General features: G+C 38.3%; 1 protein-coding gene across 1 annotated transcript in view; it reads left to right on the top strand.

Moving 5' to 3' along the window:
• Positions 1–9,238: 9,238 nt before the first annotated feature.
• The window catches only part of ar (androgen receptor), a 40,552-nt gene continuing 27,126 nt past the window's right edge, over positions 9,239–22,664 (top strand). Inside the window, exons 1-3 of the mRNA XM_044141246.1 lie at positions 9,239–10,807; positions 16,953–17,104; positions 17,307–17,423. Coding sequence (XP_043997181.1) covers positions 9,675–10,807; positions 16,953–17,104; positions 17,307–17,423 — 1,402 coding nt within the window. The 5' untranslated portion in view covers positions 9,239–9,674. The remainder of the gene's footprint in view (positions 10,808–16,952; positions 17,105–17,306; positions 17,424–22,664) is intronic.

The raw sequence follows: 22,664 nt of genomic DNA, 5'->3' as shown, positions 1-22,664 counted from the left end.
CAAACAAGGACTCTGAGTTGTGTTTTGAAGTGCTCACAAAGTACAGAAATTATGGATATATAAATTAATATATAATCTTAGATGGATAAAAGAAGGAACAATAGGTACCTGTATTTGCAGCCAATTATGGCAAGGGTTTTGCAAACTTTGCATGGAAATTGAGGTGGAGAGAAGTCCAGTTTTATGTTCATGGAAGGTCTGCAAGGAGGAAACCAATATTTTCATGAAGGCCAGACTACAGTTTGCCAGAAAGAACGTAGACGGGGACAAGGAGTTCTGGAATAATATTTGGAGAAATGAGTCCAAAACTGAATTTTTTGGAAACTAGAAAAGATGAAATACTCACCTCAAACCAGATATAGCATTCCAGGAGAGGAACATCACACCAATGGTGAAGCAAGGATGTGGAGTGTCATGGTTAGGGTATGCCTTGCTGCAACAGGACGTTGCAAGCTCACCATCATAGAATGAGCCATGAACTTTGCCAAGTATTGGAAGGCCTTTGAAGGAAATGTTAAAGCCGAATCAGAATTGGGTTCTTGAACAGGAGAGTGACTCAAAAAAACACACCAGGGACCGGCTGGGAATTAAGAAATGGAAAGTCCTGTGCTGAGTTAGAGCTTGATCTTATTAAGAAGATGCCTGTATGTATATATTACCAGAGTTAAACAAAGAATTAAACAAACAAAATCAGACATGAATATGTTTGTTTGAAAGAATTCCATATTTATTTAGACGTCCCTTTTTTTGTGTGATAGAGTGATGTTGCCTTCAACTTTTCATAGCCTTGCCAAACCAACACCCTTTTAAAACAATACTCTCAGGAGCGTCCAAACTAAAAACTACTGGCGACAACAGTTACCTATCTAAGCCTGATGTTACGTGATCGAAATAAATAAACGGATCATAAACACACGCAACTTTGGAAGCAATTGCTCATTTAAATTTTAAACATCAACTTTTCTAACTTCCTAAAGCAGGTAGCTGGGCTGCATCTAGTTTGAGTATAAGCAACATCAGAAAGCGAAATTTTTAATTCTGCTCTATCATGTTACCATGTCTTATTGTGATATAGCTAAAAGAAAATCAGAGGTTGGGAAAAGTTTAGAAATTGTATGTATTTACAAATCACTTCTTCTTATGAGAAAACATGGTTGGAATCCAAGTTTCTCATACTGTGCTAAGCTCTCTTTCTCAAAAGCTGGAATTAATCTACAATAGTAGTTTCTGGCTTGTTTTCATAGGATGTGAAAAAAACAACAACAACACATATTTACAAGGCTATTAAGTTAATTTTCTTTCAGGTCAGTTGAAATTTAGAGGCAGGAGACAACGTGCTTTCACGCTACAGGACTGCCAGTTTTACCTCCCATTGGAGACATGGCATGAAACTCCCTGCTTTGGATCATTATATGTTCCTGGAGCATGATGTGAAGATGTAGGAGGAATTTTATCAAATTAGTGAAGACCGGCAAACTAAGGTTATAGCCATAAGGGGTGAGTTTAAGAGCGATCTTAACTTATCAGTTGTCTCTTGGCTCACAGATGGTACATCTGTAAAGAACCACGAAAAGTCTTTGATTCTTTTAGAGTCCAAACAGGACACTGAATGTATTTGAGAACTGTCGAGTCTTGTGTCCCTGTAAAAGGATTTTGGCCTACTCTTCTTTGGAGATTTTCTTTTATTTCAACCACAGTGAGTGGGTTTTCATCCTGTTTAAGGCTTTCCCACCCAATCTCTATCAGATTTAAGTCAAAACATTGTCCAGGCCACTTTAAAACCTTTATTTTTTTATTTTATTTTTTTCAGACATTCGGGGGTTGACTTCAGGTGCTCTTCATTTTATTGCTCTCCTGATAATCCAAATGTGCTTTAGTTTAAAGTGACTGACAGAAAGCTGGGCATTGTGCTTCAGGATCGTCTGGACGTGAGCACACCATCAGACAACCACTTGAACAACAGTACAATGTTCTTTTTCTTTAACGTTGAGCCCAAAGAGTTATACATTTGTCTTGACAGTCCAAAGAATATTTTCCCAAAACTCCTAAGATCTTATTTTCGGTGGATATGAGATGAGCCTTTGTGTTCCATTGGGTCAGAACTGGTTTCTGCTTTAAAATTCTCCCATGGATGTCACCATTGCCTGACGTCTTTCCATGCTTTTAGAGCAAGTTTGGTTGGCCAGCCACTCCTGTGAAGTTTCACCACCACTCCATGCTTTCTCCATTTATAGATAATGGATTTCACTGTGGTTCAATGGAGCCCAAACAGCTTCAGAAAAGGCTATGTAGCTGTTTGTTTCTCAGCTGTTCTTGAATTTCTTTTTTTTTTTTTTTCCGATCAGCACATGATATGTTGCTTTTTGATATATTGTGGCCTCCTTAATGTCAGACATGGTTCTGTCTTTTTTTTTTTCCTTTTCTTTATTCCACAAGTTTGGCAGCAATCAGACTTGGGTGCTGCTTGATGAATTGAACCAAAAATATAGAGTTGAGATATAATAGCATGGTTGGAACGCTGCATTTTGTTTTTACTTATGAATCTTTATCCAATGCTAACACTTGTTTGAGAACAAAAAAGCAAAAACAGAAGTAAATCTTTAAGGTGGGGGAAATAGGTTTTTCTTGGCCCTCTACAGGTCTTTCAAAGACACTGGGTTCCTGTGTTTATTAACTTGATAACAGAATATAAATGTAGTCAAACAAATGTATTCCTTTTTAGATTAAAATAAACAAAAAAAGTCAGTTTGATTCACTTCTGAGTTTTTGCCTTGCTACTCGCCAAATCTAAACTGGGATGAGCTGATAAAACCCAACGGATAAAGACGCAAAATTATTCATTAACTGAAGTCCGAGGTAAAAGCACGTCGGAGCATCACAAAGAAGGAACCCTAATTAATTAGCAATGTCTAGACTTCAGGCAGTCTGTCTCTGCGAATAATTCTCAGCAAAAGTATTGAAAAAGTAAATATAATATTTATGCTTATGAAAATGTGTATAATTGCTTGTGTTTCCTGAATAAACAGGCCCTACATATTAGATTTATACTTTGTCAACAGTCACTCTGATTTGGTTGTGAATAACAATAGTTCAAATTAGATTAAAGCACACATTCATTATGAAAGGTTAATGTGAATAGTGCGTTTTGGCAAACAAGAGTAACGGAAATTATGTTGGTCTCCAAATACTCTGGACCCAGCTGCATAATGTCAATTCTAATTCAGAACATCTTTTGGCTGAAAATGGGTCTGGTCTGACTTAACTGGGCATGATTATAATTATTATGGGTCCAAACCTTCCTCCTGTCTGCCTGGCAGGGGAAAAAAATTCTCAAAGTTGACCTCAGCTCGTACATCTGTTTTTACAGATTGCAGGTCAAACATTTCACAGATCCTATTTTGCAGATCTTTGCCAATGTGTGCCGTTCGCACACTCTTTATGAGCACAGTTTTTTTTTTTTTCAATTGTCTGAAATCAACTCATCTCCTGCTCACTTATTTATTAACAATTATATGTAATAACTGCTTCATGGAGTTTGTCTTTTTGATACATAAAGAAAATCAGAGAGCTTTACTTTACTGATCTTTATTTATATTACTTATTGAATTCATGCATTATTCTATAGCACAGGTGTCAAACTCCAGTCCTGGAGGGCCACGGCCCTGCAACTTTTAGATGTGCCTTAGATGCACCACACCTGAGTAGAATAATTAGGTCATTAAGGCTCTGGAGAACTGATCTACACAAGGAGGAGGTAATTAAGTCATTTCATTCCAGTGTTTTGTATCTGTGGCACATCTAAAAACTGCCGGACGGCGGCCCTTGAGGACTGGCGCTTGAGAAAACTTCAAACTTTTAATTTTGTAAGAACAAATGTAGAATGAATTTGAAAGTTTTTTGAGTGCTTTAGTCTGTCTTAATTTGTTAACTTGGGTTTGGAGGTAAGGCTTCGCCTCCACCCCACCTCTAGTTACTCCTACTGATCTCTGGACCCCTCATTCCTAATGCCGTCTTATCAGTTAATCAATAAATCAATCAATCAAGTTTATTTGTATAGCACATTTCGGCACCAAGGCAGTTCAAAGTGCTTTACGTTGTAAAAACGTAAAAAAAAAAAACCCATCATACACACGTCGTGAAACCAGTAACAAACATTTTGTCACGGATCATCAAAGTCATCAATGCACATAGAAGATGTTGGTGAATGTTCCGGTGGTTATGAGTCAAAAGCAGCTCTAAACAGGCATGTTTTTAGCCATGAGTTTAAAGAGCTCGGTGTTTCAGCTGTTTTGCAGTTTTCTGGAAGTTTGTCCCTGATTTGTGGTCCATAGAAGCTGAATGCTGCTTCTCCATGTTTGGCTCTGGTTCTTATTACTCCCTCCTACGAGACTTTCTGTTCCACTCATCCTTATTTGTCCTCTTTTCATTCTCTTCTCTCTATAAAACCTCTTTTCAATCTCTCCATTTCTTATTTTTTACTTCCTTCCTTGCATTTACCCTCCTCATCCGTCTCATTCCTTTTTACAACCACTTTTCATTATCTTCATCCCCCTTCTGCCTTTCCCCTTTCCGTCCCTCTCATCCTCCTTATCCCTCTTTCTGATTCTCCTCATCACTCTTTGAGATCTCTTTCTCACTCTCCATCATCCTTCGCTTCTCTCTTTATGACCCCTTCTTCAAACCCATCCCGTGTCTCTAAAACTCCTTTTTATCCTCCTCAGTGTGTTCATCTTTCATTGTGATGTGGTTAATGTGATGGTTTGGGAGCCCTGGGTGTTGCACGTTTGTTTCTCCCTTTCTGTGGTAATTGGGTTGGCTCGTTACAAATCCAGTTGCACGAGAGTTGGGCGTGACGGCTCTAAAGGTAGCTCCTAGTGCCTCTGTGCTTCTCCTTTCTGTCTCTCTCTCAGAGACTGATTTGCCAAATGGGTTATGTTTTTGGTTACAGCTCTTTTTTTGTTACTAGGTCATTTGCTCTTACCAGCTTTCAGACAGGATGTTTTTTTTTATATTATTGACATCACCCTCTTCTCATTTTACAACTGTTTTTTTTTTTTAGTTAAATAAAACTGAGCAAGCCAGGCTTTGTCTGTGGAGTCTCCTCTTTTGTTGCCAACTATGACCTAAGTTCATAACAAATAGGGGCTCGTTCATAGTTATGAATCCTTTTGGAATGAAATGGTGCTTTCTAAGTCCCTTTGTGTTTTTTTTCTCACATTAGTCAGTAAATGTGAATGCTGAAAACAAAAAGTAGACATAAAAGTTGAAAGTTTTGTGGTAATTTATGTTGGCACCATGTTAAAGAAGACTTCACAATATCGTGGCTCCCTACAAAGAGTTATACATTGTCTACCAATCTAATTGAATCTTAGTTATACGGTTTTAGAACTGGTGAGTTTCACTGTTGTTTACTTGGTGTTTCAGAATTTTCTCTGGCCCCGTCACAGGAAGTGACCAGTGCATTTTATGTTTCTAGGTTGTTGTTGTTTTTTGTTTTGGTTTTTTTATTGGTGTGGACATGGCTAAGTTTTTCAAACTCCAAATGAACATTTGTCGGTTGCTTTGAAAAAAGAGCAACTATTGGAAGTGACAAAATATTTTGGTACTGTTTCTTCTGAACAAAACAAAAAGGTTTTTTTTTGTTTGTTTGTTTGTTTGTTTTTTCAGTTGCAAAGGAAACATTAATTGAAAAGGATTTGTTGTGGGTAGAAGGTGGCAGCAGAAAAATGTTAGCTGCTGAACCAAAGTTTTCTCAGCTAATAACCAATGTAGTTCCTCCCTGCTTAAACTTCGAACAGCAGAAAGAGTTGTTAATGTTGGAGCATCGACAAACTTTAGAGCGTGAGAAAAATACTGAAGAACAGGAACTTGAATTGGAAAAGTTGAGATTAAATGTTTGTTTGTGTGAAGGTGAATTAAAGCAGAAGGAAGAGAGACAGAGTTTAGAGCAATACAATAGATAAGATTAAAGAATAAAACATTTCTGATTCCAGCCAGTTGAGCTCAGCAAATTAAAAAAAAATATGATATGTCTATGCTAATTTTAAACCGGACACATTGTTTTTGTTTTGCTTTTGAAAAGGAGAACCTTCCCATCTTTTTTTTTTTTCTCAGACGTTCAACTCTTACCGAGTGGAGAAGGAAGCATTGGTTTTAATATGGACCTTACAACCTTTTGAAGTGTATGTAGGTACAGTTTGTAACGCTATTGTAGTTTATACAGATCACAACCCCCTTACAATCCTTCATTCTCTTCAGAATACCAACTACAGTGTTATGAGATGGTGGCTAATTGAGCCATATTTTATGGGAGGGGGTGTGATGGCTTGGGAGCCCTGGGTTTTGCGTGTTTGTTTCTCCCTTTCTGTGTTAATTGTGTTGGCTTGTTACAGATCCAGTTGTGTGAGAAGGGGGCGTGACGGCTATAAAGGTAGCTCCTACACAGTGCCTCTGTGCTCCCCTTTCTGACTCTCTCCGGGCGACTGGCTTGCCAAATGGGTAATATTTTTGGTTACAGCTCTTTTTTGTTACTTGGTCATTTATTCTTACCAGCATTCAGGCAGGATGTTTACTTTTCTTATTGACATAACCCTCTTCTCGGGTCGGGGGCTACAGGTGGAAATTAGCACCAGAGCTAATGCACCTTTCCTCTGCATGGACAATACTGCACATTGTCCCTGTTTTAAATAAATAAATCGTAAATTGTACATCGTAAATCTCATTTTACAGCAAACTGGGGTTGTTTTTTTTTTTTTTAGTTATATAAAATTGACCAAGCTAGGCTTTGTCCGGGGCGCCTCCTCTTTGGTTGCCAACTATGAGCCAAGATGGTAACATTAAGATTTACAGTTTTTCTTGATTGCTTTCATGCAGCTGTCGACTCAAACACCACATTTTCGAAGCATTTAACACGCTGACCTAAACAGCTGTGCTCGTAGTCAAAGTGACACATTTTGTTTGCAAAAGGGCACTAAGGGTGCCAAAACATTTAAAATATGAAACAAAAGCAAATGTTGCCTTCGAACAACATGCCAACAGCTTGGTTGCCAGTTGCGAAAACACAACCGGCAACAAAGTGTATGAGCTCTTCCAATCAATCATTACATAATGGACCAACAAAATAAAACACAGCAGTAGAATAGTATTGGTGGTTTCAAAGTATGGCAGAACAAGCTACCTCAGAGAGCAGATAGACAACCCGCCCCCTTTCTGTTGTATTATTGTTACTATTTCTGTAAACTTTTTGCTGTTGCTATTTTTGATGCTCCATTCAGGCATTTTTCACTGATGTTGTGGGGTTTACCTGCTTCAGCTATGAGTAGCAACACATGATATGATGCTAACGTTGCCTTTTCATTTACAGTACTAAAAGTATGAACTACTTTCTGATGTGACTGCAGTATAAAAACAACAAAAAAACTCCTGTGCAATGAAACATCTTCACATCCAGTCCATGAAAATCCTAGCGTGAAATAATCATGGTCATACTTCCATATTTTAATTTTCCTTGGCTCAGACTACGTCTCCTTATCCAAAGTAGCTTTAGGTACTAAACATCTATCAATTTTGTCTCTGGCATAAGCTTTGTGAAGTTGGCTAAATGTTCACTGTAACTTTTTCTGTTTCTTTTTTTTTTTCCCTCCTGTCACGCCCTACCATTTGAAAGGCCCTGGTGCAGCCCATGATATCACTTTCATGCGAATACCATTTGTTATCTTTTCGCATAGGCTGCGTCAAATTGTCCTTCTTGACAAAACGTACGATCCAAAATCAGACATGCATGACGTTTTTGTAAACTGTGGCTAAAAACGTAGAACCAGTGCTCTAAATGTAAACAAAGAGAAGAAAAAAAAACAAAGCACTGGGAAGTTAGGGGGAGAAAACTGTTACAGTAAAAGAAAATCTGCCTTGGATAACACAGACATGGCATATTTTAAAGCCTGGAGGCTAATTACTAAGTGAGACTCTTTGGGGAGGTGGATTCCTACTGAAGTAGGTAGCTGCTAATAATTAGGAAAATGTGATTTATGTTGGATTCATTTAAGCTGGTCAAAGCAATTGACACCAACTATAATTACCACAAATAAATAATTTTGTTGTCACAAAACTGCTTTTCAAGCCCAAACTCGCCCAAACTGTTAATGGCATCCAGCAGCATTTACTGCCATTAATGAAGAGCTTCATTTTATCACCAACAGTTACTAAAGCTATGCTAAAACACACCCTGGCTCTTTTTTTTTTTTTTTTTTTTTTGCAGACGTGTGTATTCATAACAACAGTCGTTCCACCATTACCCATTTTTCATTGTGCAGCATTTGACACGGGCTCAAGCCACAGCTTCAAACTGCTCAGAAACTATTTAGATGTTTGTCTTGCATTTTCTTCCGCTGTTTGAAGCAAAATCAATTTAGACTTCCTTACACCAGTGCCACATGTTTGGAGTAAAATAGCAGTTTTACTAGCATGAAATTCTTTTACACTACCAACCACTGAGACTAAGCTTTTGGCATATGCCTCACAGTCTGGGATTTATTTTCAAGCTTAACACTGTTTCCTTTTTATTCTAGAGCAGCAGGACATCTTCATCTTTATTGGGCAAGTGTGGATTTATTTTGTGGACATTTTATTGTATTTTTATTGAATCTTCCTTGGCCTGCTCCCCTCTGATGTTGCCACAGCAGATTACCTGCCATCGTCTTACCTTAGCAGTGTTTATTGATCTTTGTTTCCACTGAAAAGCACCTCAATAAATGTAAATTAAACTCGCTTTATGGATCAATTATGATCAATTGATTGATTCTGGAACACAGAAGCAGCTCCTTTGTCTTCCCAGCTTCACCAGTGAAACATCAAGTCTTTTACAGCAGCACAGCGATCATTCATCCACCTCATGACACTGTAAATAAGCACAAGTGAATCTGATTATGGGATTTAGCTTCAGGGGACTAACATTTTAGTCATAACATAAATTGTTATGGCAGTGGACACAGCAATATAAGTTGTGCCGAATTGCTACTATTAATAGTAATGTTAATCATAATAACAATCTGAATATTTTAAATGTACAGTGCAGAACATGCAAACAGTGTAAAGTCTGATCTTTGTTAAAACTGGGGGGGGGAAAAAACCCTCATTAAAAATATTTTTATATTTAGAGTGTTTCTTAGATATCTTGCCAGAGATGTGAAGGGAATGTTTGCCATGAGCAAAACATCCAAATAAAGCTGGTGGCAGGTCATAAAAATGTGATGCACACATGAAAGCGTGATGTAAAACAACTGCAGGCAGGGAGCATAATCGTAGATAATAGGACGCTTGTTTTGGGTAGTCTCGTGGAAACGCGTTTCATAGTGTTAATTAATTACAGCGTAGCCTACGTTTATTAGTCTGCAAATTATGAATCATTCAGCGCCCTTGTTGGTCGTTCAATGAAAGAAAGTAACACATTTAGACCGTTTTCCTGCTGCTGACTTTAATCAAAGCGTATCCGAGTAACTCCGACTCTCACTTTAGGAGGAGTTTGCGACTCCTGTTGCTCTGTGAGACTTTTACCAAAACGCCTAGCACAAAGAGAGATCGGGCCGAGCTGCAGATAAACCGTTCCCGGGGACCAGCTGGGGGATTTTCTGTCGTGCAAAGTCCAGTCTCGTGGCCAAGCGAACTCTTTCTGGGAAATGAGCCAAACCAGCCGACAGTTATCTTGCAGCTCCGTTTGGTCCGGGGTTAAGAAAATAAAGGCAGGCGACGCGGTGAGAGCTCTCGGCATGGCGCAAAAAACTGAGGAAAATCCAGACGGCTTCACGAAAAGCTGCGCAGGAAACGCCAGGTTTGACGAATCCGATAATAATGCCAGGAGCTGCGGGTCTGGGTGCGTTAATCCGCCAGCCCGTGACATGGAGGCGCGCTGCTGTCAGACAGCTGCTGCTCCTCAGGAGGAGTTGTTAAACGCTGACACCAGATCCTTTTCTGCGTGCGCCACAATCTCAGAGACAGCCAGAGAGCTGTGCAGAGCAGTGTCCGTTTCTTTGGGTCTCACCATGGAGTCCAGTGACATGAGCGACGTGGACGCCGCACTCCCCCCATGTGCGGCAAATGACCAAATCAGCGGAGAGTATTTTTTCGGGGTGGACGCCGCGGCTGTGAGCTGCCCCGATGCCCAGACCCAGATTACTTACAGGTGTCCCGACCGGGAAGAGCGACCTGTGCACGGCCAGAAGTCAGCCGTGAAGATGTATAAAAGTTCAGAGACGCCTGCGCATTTTCATCACCTCGCCTCCAGCCGGACGTCTGTGAACGCGCAAAACTTTACACCGTGCGAGGCTGAGGACACGGATCACCTGAACGCAGCCCGCACCGTTTCATGCCCTTACGCCCCAGACCACTTAGTCCAGTACGCTCACACTTCGACGGCGGCGGCGGCCAACGAGAGGCCATGCAGGGCGGCTTACAACCCTCAGGAAGGAGTGCGGGACTTCGTGGAAGCCCCGGAGAGCGACTCCGGCGGATACCAGCCGGACCAGTACAGCGTCAAAATCAAGTCCGAGGGAAACGATGGTTGGGGGTCTTTCTGGGGCGGCGGGTACACCTTCAACAAAAGGTACAACACTCAGTTCTGGGGGTCCAGGCAGTGCATGAACGCACACGAGTCTGGACCGAACGCGGCGTTCATTTGTAATCCATACGAGGGGAGCGTGGTGCGCCCGGAGCAGTGGTATCCCGGCGGTATGCTGAGAACCCCCTATCCCAACTCCGGAGACATGAAGAGCCAAGTCGGTGAATGGTTGGATGTAGTCTACAACGATACCAGGTAATTCAGTTATTATTATTATTATTATTATTATTATTATTATTATTATTATTATTATTATTATTATTATTATTATTATTATTATTATTATTATTATTGTAGGGTAACTAAATAATTGGTTTTGTAAAAATGGTAATTTTTTTTAGTTTTGAAGTTATGTGTAAATTTATTTATTTATATATATACATTTGAAGAATGAAGTGGACTAGCTTTTTTTTCTTTCTTTTGTTTTTTTGTTTGTTTTTTTTTTTTTAGTTCGCGCTTTGTGATTAATCAGATCACCAAAATGATCCTATTCCTCCTGAATCCAATTAAGGACCACGCAATCTGAGCTTGTTTGTCGGTCTGTCAGGATGTAGAAAGAAGTACAAAACTTTTCCAGACTACGCATAAAAATAAGCAGCAAAATAGAAAAAAGACAATGTAGAGATTTTGAGTTCACTCTGATTTTACGGGGAACACAAAAAAAAGGCACAAAAAAGCACACACCAAAAAAAAAAAAAAATGCTATTCTTCAAGCCTCCAAATGATCACAGCAACTTTATTGGTCTGTCCTGTTATTCACGGCATATAGGACAATTAAAATAATTCCTGTGCTAATTGACAAAACGTCTGGTTAAGTCCATTTTCAATGTAAACGCCAGATAAATAAATAAATAAATAAATAAATAAATAAATAAATAAATAAATAAATAAATAAATAAATACAAAAAAATTACAAGAGTCAAGAGTGTTTGAGTAATTCCTTATTTTATGTGATTCCCAGCTCAACCATTTGGTTGCAATCAATCATATGTGCCCTTTAAAACCATGTACCCTAATCAACTTCTCTGGTGTTTCTGACTGACATTAAATGGCCACAAAAGAAAAAAAAAACTTCGAAAGCATCAAACCTATAATGAGATAAAAACATGTGTTTCATCTTAGCTAGCATCCTGTTTATTCCTTGTAGACAGCTGTTGTAGTTACGTTCCTACTACACGTGTCTTTTTTTCATTAGAAACCAAATCATGTCCAAGTTTCTGAAAGGATTTTACAGCTCTCACTCAGCTCACGCAAATTAATTAGAAAACGTTGACCAGACAGACATTCAGGCTCATTATATTAGATACATATTTGAGTAACATGAATGTGTCTTGAATTAAATTTATCAACAGAGTTAAAATCGGTCAACATGGGTTGAATGCTACTTTGCAATGAAAAGAAAAAACAAACAAACAACAAAACAAAACAAAAAAAAAAACGGTTTTATTACCCAGGTGGTCTGTTTTTAACATTGTTGGACCAAACAAATAGCTGATGGTGAAATCACATAACTCTCTTGCTTAGGTAAAAACCATTAAAATTCTGCATGCTGATCGGCCAGCAGCCCACTCAAACAGCATTCGCTCAAGCAAGAGAAGAGAATAACTCTGAAGCAAAAATAACCAGCAAAAAATGCTTTCCATAATATCATAAAACTGTATTATTTTAAACATCACAAAACCAGTCATTTGACTCAATGCTTGGCGTCGTCGATGATGAAGGATGTGCTATGAACGCAAATGATTTTAATGTCCCGTTCTAATTTACGTGTGTGTGCTTAACTTGCTCTTCCTAGTTTTTGTTTCTTATAACCAAGTATTCGTATTTTCTTACTCGAATGCCTGAAAGGGAAAATCTGTCGCTAATATGTTGTATATATTGGAGTTGTTTTGTTTAGATAGAAATTCTTTGAAGACTTGCACTCAAACTTGCATCCCTATGTTCTTTTATGAGTTAGTTTGGTTTATAACGCCGAATGGACCTGGTGTGGGGATGTTGATTGACTCTAGAGTCATATATTACACAGCCAAGGGCTTTTCTCCAACTGTCTGAGTTCACTGAAGGTAATGACTCAGTGTGTGCACTCTCAGACTCCGTTTTTTCTCAGAAACCATGCATGTAGGTGCAACATGTTTTTGTAATTTGCCTTTTATTTTAATGTTTTGACTGTAGAGGGCGACAAGAAACATGCAACTGATCTCCCCACTCACTGGGCTTTTTTTTTTGTACTTTTTTTTTTTTACAGTTTCCTTTTTAGACAACAAGGTCATCCTAGTTCACCAGACGGTGCTACGGTCTAGCGGTCTTATCCAGAAACCTGTTTACTGCAACACAGCCATTTCATGTGGTTAAACATTCAAATGAACAAGAAAATTCAGCAGACACCCTTAACTGTTAATTAACATGTGCAGCAAGGATCTGCTGCTCATCTGTATAAAAGCTGCTCCCATCTGAACCTTTCCTCCCAGCAAATTGCTAAAAAACACACATCACGTCGCTTAAAGCAAAAAGTTTCGTTTTAAATGAAAATGCTAAGTCAAAGCAAGTCAAATTTATTCGCACAGGACATTTGAGCAACGAGGACGTTCAGAGTGCTTCACAACATAAAAACAAAACACAGTAGCCAATTATGAAACAAGCAAAACAAAAAAACATCACATTTTGTCAAAAATGCGGTCATCAAAATCAATAAGCGTATTGATCAACATTCTACTTGTTCTGAATCAGCAGTTTTGTGGTTTTCTCAAATTTGTTCCAGATTATTTCTTAGTAGTTCTTAGTTTCTTAGTATCTTTTGTAGCATGATAGCTGCATCACATGCTATCATTTGCTGCTGGAATCATGGCAGCAGAACTCATGTAAGAATTAATAACCATGCAACATAAATTTAACTTGAAATCAAGGTGAGAATTCAGAGAGGCGTGGACAAAATAAGAGTGTGACTTCCAGGCCGCAACAAGTAAAAGTGCATGAAAAATATTATGGCTTTCGGAAGGCTTGGGACCTAATGGTGGTCACTATAACAAATCATGGTAGCTGGTCAATGTAGAACAGCAGAACACGTCTCTAAAACTTAAACAGAAACAAAAAGCCTGAAATGAGAAGTGACAGCTGGGCACCTGGAGATGAGCACCATAAATATTTGACAGGTATCTGAGATGGTTTTTGTCTCATAGCATTGATTGATGTTGCAGATGCACAATGTGGTAACATTTACCATCACAGCTTTATATATGCTATAGTTTTATTCTTCTAAAATAGTCAAACCCAATTGTTTTAATGATTTATTTATTTATTTATTAAAAGATAATAATTATTTTTTTCTGGTTTTTACTCATCAATTCCCCAGGAGTCTGAATTCCAAGTGGAAATGTTGAAGGGTTTTTTTTTTATACTTCCCCCAAAATCCAATATGGCTGCCATGTTTGAGACATGGCAATAGCTACAATAGTAAACTGGGTTAATTAAAATTTCTGACAGTTTGTCTCTCCAGATTAAATCTTTTTGATAAATACGTTTTGTTTGTACTTCTTTATACGTATCTGTTGGTGAGCATATTCAAATAAATAGCATGCAATGAAACGCGCTGTTGATAGCTTGTATTGCTAATAACGTTTAACTTGTGACGGAGCACAACTTTTAGCAAATTTACAGAGGTTTAAATTATTCTTTTCCCTAGTGTATGTAATGTAAAAACCATTTCTTTCCCCCACTGCAATCCATTTTACTGCTCTTTTTCAAACTTCTGTCCTTATAGATTTTACAGAACCAGGCACTCACCTCCAGCAATCTGTTTCTGTAACACAAAACTGAGCATACCATTTCTTCTTCTTGCCATTTGTTGTCGTGGGTCGGAGCCAACCAATAAGGCTCTCTATGGGGAGGGGTGAGGAATTAAAACGCAGAAAAACAGAGGTCAGAAATCTTCAGTAAAATGCATCTGCAAATGCACTCTGCTCTACTCTACGGTCGTCTGGATTGAAGTCTGTTTGCTGGCACAGTTACAAAGCACTTAAATCTGCCAAAGCAGAATCTGCAAGAAGAGAGGACTTAAGTGAACAGGTTTAACCCAGGCTGGCAGGATGTTGAGGTTTTTGAGGAGAAAGATGCAGAAAGGACAGAATTTCGTGCAAGAATCATTAGGTCTAAATGCAGAAAGTTTTGAGAGAGAGAGAGAGAGAGAGAGAGAGAGCATAGCAGGCTTGCAAGCAAGGAGGATGTTTTTAAGTTTCTGAAAAAAGCAGCACATTTTTTTCGTCAAGTTGAAAGTATTGTACTCATGGGTCACAAAAATATAATTTTTTTAAATTATAAAATTAAAAGTTATTGTGAAGATTTTTTTTTCCACCAGCTCAAAACTACAATAAATATATGGAATATATTAACAAAAAAAGCAGTCTGATTTTTGTAGAAAATGGATCTTAAATCAAAAGTTATCCAAACATAAAAAGTCTCTGGTATATTTCCATATCTAAAAAAAAAAAAAAAAAAAAAAAAAAAAAAAAAAAAATCAAACAATTTCAAAATGTTTGTTTTGTTAATTCTTTTCTTATTTCTTAATAGTATATGGGTCACTATTTTGCTATATTTTGAAAAGTTAAACAAAAAGAAGCACAAAAGTGTGGCTGTGTACAAATGTCACTGGTTGTTTGTGGTCCTATTTAAAATGATAATATAATTGTTTAACTTCCATTGTTGGTATTGGGATGATTGTAATTCATAACAGTTTTGAGGTATTAGTCTTAAAAAGCATCCATCTTGCAAGCCTCAGTCAGGGCTTGCACACATTTCTGTCAGTTTTGAATTGCAGTTTGGAGCCGAATAAAATCATTCCGGGGGGCGCAAATGGTCCCTGGGAGGCACTGTGGACACTCCTGCTTTACAGTGAAAATAAGAACTTCTGCTGTTAATTTCAACATTTTCAGTCTTTATCCATACACAGATGTAGCTCCACACAAATCCCACTGCTTCTCCAACTTGTAGCGGGAACATGGTACAGACCCGAGAGCTACGGAGCCATTTCACTATAAACCTTTCTTTCTTCTTCTATCCTTCCTTTTACTTCTCCTTTGAAATTAATTAAGTTAGTAATCGTTGTATTTATCTTATTTTGAGTAGTACCATAGGTAAACCAAGTACCTCCAGAAGTTATGGCAGTACTTGGGTGACATGCATGAGAACCATGGCAAGTCAGTATGACCACACATGCATAAATAACATGCATGTGTGGTCATAAACATCATGCTTTGATGCATAAACCAAAAGGAATCTGTGCATGGATTTAGGCCGACTTTCAGTCTTTCGGAATCAGTGTAATGTATTTAACGGAGAAGAACTTCAAAGGGGCTTCGTAGAGCTGAGCCACTTTCCTTCCTGAATCCGTACCAAACTATCCCTGCATGCTTGTAAATCTAGGAACTGTCTCAAATACTCCCTCCTTACTTCAAAGTCAGCATTAAGAGATTCTGCTGAATGCCGGTAGTTTTCTTTCAAATAAATATAAATATGAATGCATAATACGGATATATACATACAGACATTAAGAACATGAAGACAACTCCTGCGTTTGTGAGAGAATTCCTGCTTTTTTATTAAAAGTTCGAAGCATGTCTGATTAGTCATGGCAGCTTCCTGTTTACAAACAACAAAACACCATGTGGTTTGCGTCATCCTGGATCATCCCATTCCACAGTCTTTAAGCTTTCATCCTCTGGCTGGGATGTGCGCATGGTTAATAAAAAGGCCGATTTATAAGCCTGAGAACTCTTCAAAAACAGCAAAATCTCCCTCTCGACATAATGAGAGCAAATTTATTCCGTCCAAATGGTTGCTAAATGACCAATACGTCTTTTGCCATTTTCTGCGAATCGGGACACTTCATCCTTGTCACCTTTAATCCGAACCTTCGTATCTATCTAGTACGTCACCGAGGAAACATTGTGTCTGAGGCTCCTTTGTTATCTCTTCTCTCAAGGCTGCAGCCGGCCCAACTTAACCCACATCTCATCCCACAGCCACAGCACGGGCGCTCCATTCTTTTTCCACACCATGCTCTGTTCAAATCTATATAAGTTGCACCTTGTTTGTGGTTAGACATTGGGAATTATATTAGGTGTTTTGTGGTGCTCAGCTTTAGGCCTAATTTGTCCACAGTGGGTGATACTTTCACAAGAAAAAAAGGATTCAAACCGAACATGGAGTTTAAATACAAGAGAAGAAAAAAAAAATTATTCCACTTACAATAAAAAAAATCCGTAAAAGAAGTAAAATCGTGTGTTTGCTTGCTTGAAGATTGCCATCCGAGGTACTCACATTTGTTTCATCTCATGTTTGACTGCAGGTTTGAGGCTGGCAGAGAGCACATGTTCCCCATGGAGTTCTTCTTCCCTCCTCAGAGAACGTGCCTGATTTGCTCAGATGAGGCATCTGGCTGCCATTACGGTGCGCTCACATGTGGCAGCTGCAAGGTTTTCTTTAAAAGAGCTGCAGAAGGTAAATTAGAAGTTCCAACTTGGATTTACAGTTTGGTGCCGGTGCTTGAAAACGCTCCACATATTTATTGCTTGAGTTTCTTTCTGTTTTTGACAATGAAAGCACTTAGTAGTTAATTGCGATTTTTTTTTTCTTTCTTTTTTTTCTCTGGATTATGTTTCACTGGCTCTAATAACCCATGGTTTGCCTTTGTATCAAATAGGTAAGCAGAAATACTTGTGTGCAAGCAAAAACGACTGCACCATTGACAAGCTAAGAAGAAAGAACTGCCCCTCTTGTCGACTGAAGAAGTGCTTTGAAGCTGGGATGACTCTTGGAGGTAGGGCAAATTGTTTTACGATGTCTTTTTATTAATATGATTACATGACCTTCTAGTGAATAAGTAGGAATATAGCCTGTATACATTGCCAGGCAAAATTATTCACACCTCTTGGACACATTTCAATACATTCCAGGCACAAACATCTGAGGTTTTTTGGGGGGTGGACTTTCTTATGATAGAGTAGAGTGTTTCTTTGAAATGGAAACACTTAATAGAAAACCATATATTGGGAAAGCGTTTGGTTTTCCCAATATGTAAATAACAAAAATCTCAAAAGGGCAGCGCACATAGTTTAGCCCCCTGGAGAATCAACAGGTTGTGGAACCGCGTCTAGCTGCAGTTTCTGCTGCTGGTCTGTTGGGTAAACTCAGTCAGACTGGACAGAGACTGTCTCTGAATATCAGTTTCCACAGATTCTTTGCAGTAGATTCCCAGTAGGATTAAGTTTCAACAGTTTGACTTTTGAGCATACATAACTATTAGTAGGTTTTCAGCTGTGGTCTATAACACATTTAGAGGGTTTCATTATGTACCTAACCCTGCTTCAGATCTTTTACAAGGTTCATACACTTTGTATGAGCATTTATCAATGCATACATTGAGCGTTAAAGTTTACTTAGTAGTGAAAACATACCTAAAATATACATCGAACTAATGGTGTGCACGCACACACACTTGTATACAGACACACACAGACCTGTATCGTCTCGCCCAACTAAAAGTCTGTGCTTATCAGGTCACTTGATGCCACTTCATTCACCATCAGCCAATCACTGCTGGATGCTAGCTCTGCTTTACCATTGGGAAGTTTTTAGAAAGTGTTCCCAACAAATGGTCTTGGAAAATGGTTCAAAATGGATGCCTGAAGTGCACACTCTCCTGTTTAAAATGGCAAGTTTTTGTGGTGTCAAAAAAATAGGATTTTTAGTAATAATGTAAAACGCCATTTTTCAAATGTCTGACATTTATCTTGTACAATTCAAGTGAAACACAAATAAATTTCCTCATGAAGAAGAATGTAAAAACAGAAAAAAGCTGCTGCATCTTGGTTGCAGTTTCACTTTTCAGTCTTCTTTAGTGCACAGCTTGCATTGCTTGGAGGAAAATCAGAGCAACATCAATAAAAGTTTAACTATTTTTGTCTTGTTAGGATATTCCTGGCATTTATTCATTTGCATCCCTTAGACTGAGTCATAGTTTGCAGAAAGATCGCAGATGATTAAGTAAATGTCATTGTACAAAAGTGTACTTTAATCAGGATTAAGGTATAGAAAATTATATCCTTACCATCCAACTTGGCAAAGACAGTAATCAATGATTACATAAAATCTAAAACCGTGACATTACAAAAATTGGATGTTTCTCCAAAAGTGAACCAAAAGATGAGATAAAAATGATAACTATTCAGGATTTTATGAATTAGTGAATTGAATTCACTTAAAAACACCTTTAGACAACAGATGTCTGAACAGCCTGAGAGATTTGGAGAACCTTTACGGTGTGGAACTGAATCAAAAGTTGCTTCAGCCCAATAAAAGTTAAAGGACGTGCACAGTCATGCTATCTGGTCGTCTTTGTTTTTACTTCCTTGAAGCAGATGTATTTGTTTTCCAGTTGAATTGTACTGAATAAATGTCACATCATAATTTGAAGATCTTTTTAAATTATTCCTCATGGTCTGGTGTTCTGCGACAGACTGGCGACCTGTCCAGGGTGAACCCCGCCTCTCGCCCGGAACGTTAGCCGGGGATAGGCACCAGCAACCCTCCTGACCCCATTAGGGACAAAGGGTGTATAGACAACGGATGGATGGATGGGTCTGGTGTTTTCTGTCACAAAAGTCTGGTGTTTTACAGGACAACTGTTGTATGTCGGAAATCAGAGGCGGTCCTAGCCTGTTTGGTGCTCTGGGCAAACAACCCCACTGGCCCACATCCCGAAACTTAAACTTTTTGCTTTGTTTTTCACATTGAGAGTAAAGTTTTTGTTGTTGTTTTTTTTAACCAAAAACAACTTTCCAACACATGTACCTTTCTGCTGTTACCAAATGGCTGCCTGTCCATGTAAGAGTCCATAGAATCAGTGTGTCCAAAGGAAGTTGATCTCTGGTTTTCTCCATGTTCGTCCAACAGTTGCTAACCCATACTCACTGATTATTTTAACCCTCCCATGGTCTTAGCACAACGCTCAGGAGGAACACAGCAAATGTCACGGTCGGCCAGTTATCATGACGGGGGTTGTCCCATCAGGCTGTCAGTTTTCAAAACCGCACAAAGCAATCCCTCATAAAAGAACACATGGGGCCATTGTGACTGGGCTGGACCACACACGGTGTAAAACAGTTATGGGGTCTAAATGACCCCATCTGTAAAGACCACGAGTCTTAAGAAATCTCTAAGTTTTCTTCTAGTATCATTTGATAAATCTTTGGAAATGATCGAATAATTTCTTGACAGTTTGGGTTCATCAACTTCAGGACATGATGATGGACTCTTATAACATTGACTTTGTTGTCCTTAAATGACTTTGTAACTAATTTGCTATGATACGTAAGGTCATTGTTCCTTTGGAAGACCTTTTTGAGCACAAAATGTTCATGTTTGAAAGCTGATGAAAAAAAATGATTTTTTTAAAAGATAATTTTTTTTCTTGCTAATTAGAGATTTAAAGGGGGTAAGGGCATAATGATGTCTTGACCAATTGTTTCAATATTTCCTTGCAATGTTCTTTTTTGTATTTATGAAATCCACCAAACCCTGCAAAACATAACACATGGTTCTGGCACTCTGTACTTTACAGTTGGGATGGTGAACACAACCTTGCAAGCGTCCCCCTCTTAAAGGTGGAAATATGAGATGAAAAATAATGGTCATTTTACCCAAACTCTTCAGTCTGAGTTTCATCATAATACAGGACCGGCACCATAAGTTATGACTTTTATTCCCAAGAGTGTTTGCGAGATATAATCAGCTTTTTATGTTGCTTTTGGAGGGATGGCTTCCTCCTCTTTGAATGACTTTTCATTCCATGTCAGACCAAGATTTGTGTCACCAATTTTAAACAAGGACACTATCTTACCAGCTTTGGCCAGTATCGTCTCAAGGTGTTTTGCTTTTGCTCTGGTGACAAAAACACACACACTTTTTGCACCAACATGCATTCCTCCCTGAGGAACAAAACATGCCTTCTTTTCAACAGTTTAATGGCTGGGTTACTTGTTTGACAATATACAATAATAAAAATGTTTCCATCATGCCACACAAGAAAGAAATTTGTTCCCATAAAACAAATCACAGGTTAGCACAAATATTTTTCATTAACGAGTTGAAGCTTACAGAGTCAGAAGATAATGATCTGGGATTTACCAAACTGTTTAAGGCAAACAGTTTGTAGTTTATGCAAACTTATGAAGTTAAAAAAAAGGAAAAAGATTAAAAATTCACTTTCTTTGCATTTTTGCATTTACCAAATAAAAATTAATTGTGATCAATTTAACTGACCAACAACAAATTAAGCTTAGGCTAATGAAAAAAAAACTTTGTTAAAAGTTTTTTGTTTTTTTTGTTTTTTAACTTTGTTAAAACAGCTTTGTTAAAAGTGGCAGCAGCAATTAGCAAACACCTGAAGACCTGAGAATCTTCTGAGATTATCAAACAAACTACTTCTCAGCCCAACGTTCTTAAGAACGGTTGGAAATGGCATAATGGAAAGGCATTGATTTGATCACGTGCTCAAACAGAGTAGGAGCTTCTTAAAGAGGCAGAGACCCAATTTCCTGCTGTCAAATGATGAAGTTGAAATTTCTTTTCATGTTATGTTTGATATATACAGCATTTTTTATAACAAATGAAGATAAGATAGCTAAAGAAAATTGCACTTTGTGTATGGGAAATACATAATATCACCCTGTTAAATAATCAAAAATGAAACAATAGAATAAATCTACTATCTTCACAATAATAAAAATAATTTCTAATTGATTTAAATATAAATTTCTAAAATCAAACAAACAAAAAAACACAGTCATGCTGGGAATCATACAGTTTTAAAGGTTTGGTGAATATAAAGAATGCCCATTTCTCTATTCATGAAGACACACAGCTCAAGCTAAAAATCTACAGAGCCTTCACCACCTTACCAACTGTGCACACATTGTAAATAGAAATTTCTAAAACGTGCTTTGAGGACTTTAGCAGAGGCTGCGCAGTAGTTCCTAAATGAACAAAGACCACTACAGAAAAAGTGAAGTCCTAAAAGTGAAACTGTTAGTGGTTTTCCAAGACCAAGTACTGTTTTTTTCTCTGCACTGCACATCACCACTGGTTCTCTTCAATTGGAGCATCATCACAATAGGGGATGTTACTGATAATCAAGCCCCTGGCTGAGCTGCCATGCAATTTAGACCTCTTCCATTCACTTCTCCTTACTGTGACCCAGACCTGTTCGTCAAATTAGGCTGCAAAGATTGACATGTAGTGGACTAATTTTGGTCTTGTGTTCAATTTTCACTCTCTTCCATTTTCTCATTCTGCTAACGGGGAAAATTGTGCTGGAGGCACAAAGCTGACACGAGACATGTGAATTAAAGCTGCAGACATGTTGGTAATTTCGCCACCAGTCACTGACAAACCCCGTGGAGGGAAAATGTGATCTAATGCTGTGATTGTAGTAAAAAGGCGGCCCTTTTCCAGTTGTGGCTTGAAAGATCCTTTCACTTATGTTCTCATCATGGACGAATAATTGACTCCTAGCATTTTACGGGGAAATATATGGATCTGACATGTGGAAGTGGTAGAAATTAGGCATAATTTTTTTGGCTTTAAATGCTTTGTAGGAAAATGAGTTCTGATTTAATAACTTGGAAGGTTATTAACTTAAAATAAAATCCCAGATCTATTATATGGCTTCACTCAGTGAATTCTGTTCTGATTTTAAAATGCGATCATATCAGTGAGAGCTCTGTGCAGTTTTAAAGCTCTGGGTATGTGCAGGAAGAGTCTCTGAATAATTTAACATGATGGCCATCAGTTTTAGACTGAAGCAGTAATTTTATCACAGTCTTACTGAAGCTTTGAGGAGTTATTTCCAAAAACTTCTGCTTTGAGAATTTTTATTACACCAGCAAACTAACGCAAACCAGCGTGGTCATGTCTGAAGAACTTTAAAACCAGCGGAAGTACAGCGTATTTATACTTTTTTAACATGTTCATGCCTAGAACAACGAACCGTGAACAGCGT

This window comes from Gambusia affinis, linkage group LG15 (genome assembly GCF_019740435.1).
Source record: "Gambusia affinis linkage group LG15, SWU_Gaff_1.0, whole genome shotgun sequence".
NCBI classification, from domain to species: domain Eukaryota; kingdom Metazoa; phylum Chordata; class Actinopteri; order Cyprinodontiformes; family Poeciliidae; genus Gambusia; species Gambusia affinis.
This window is presented reverse-complemented; position numbering and strand designations above follow the sequence as displayed.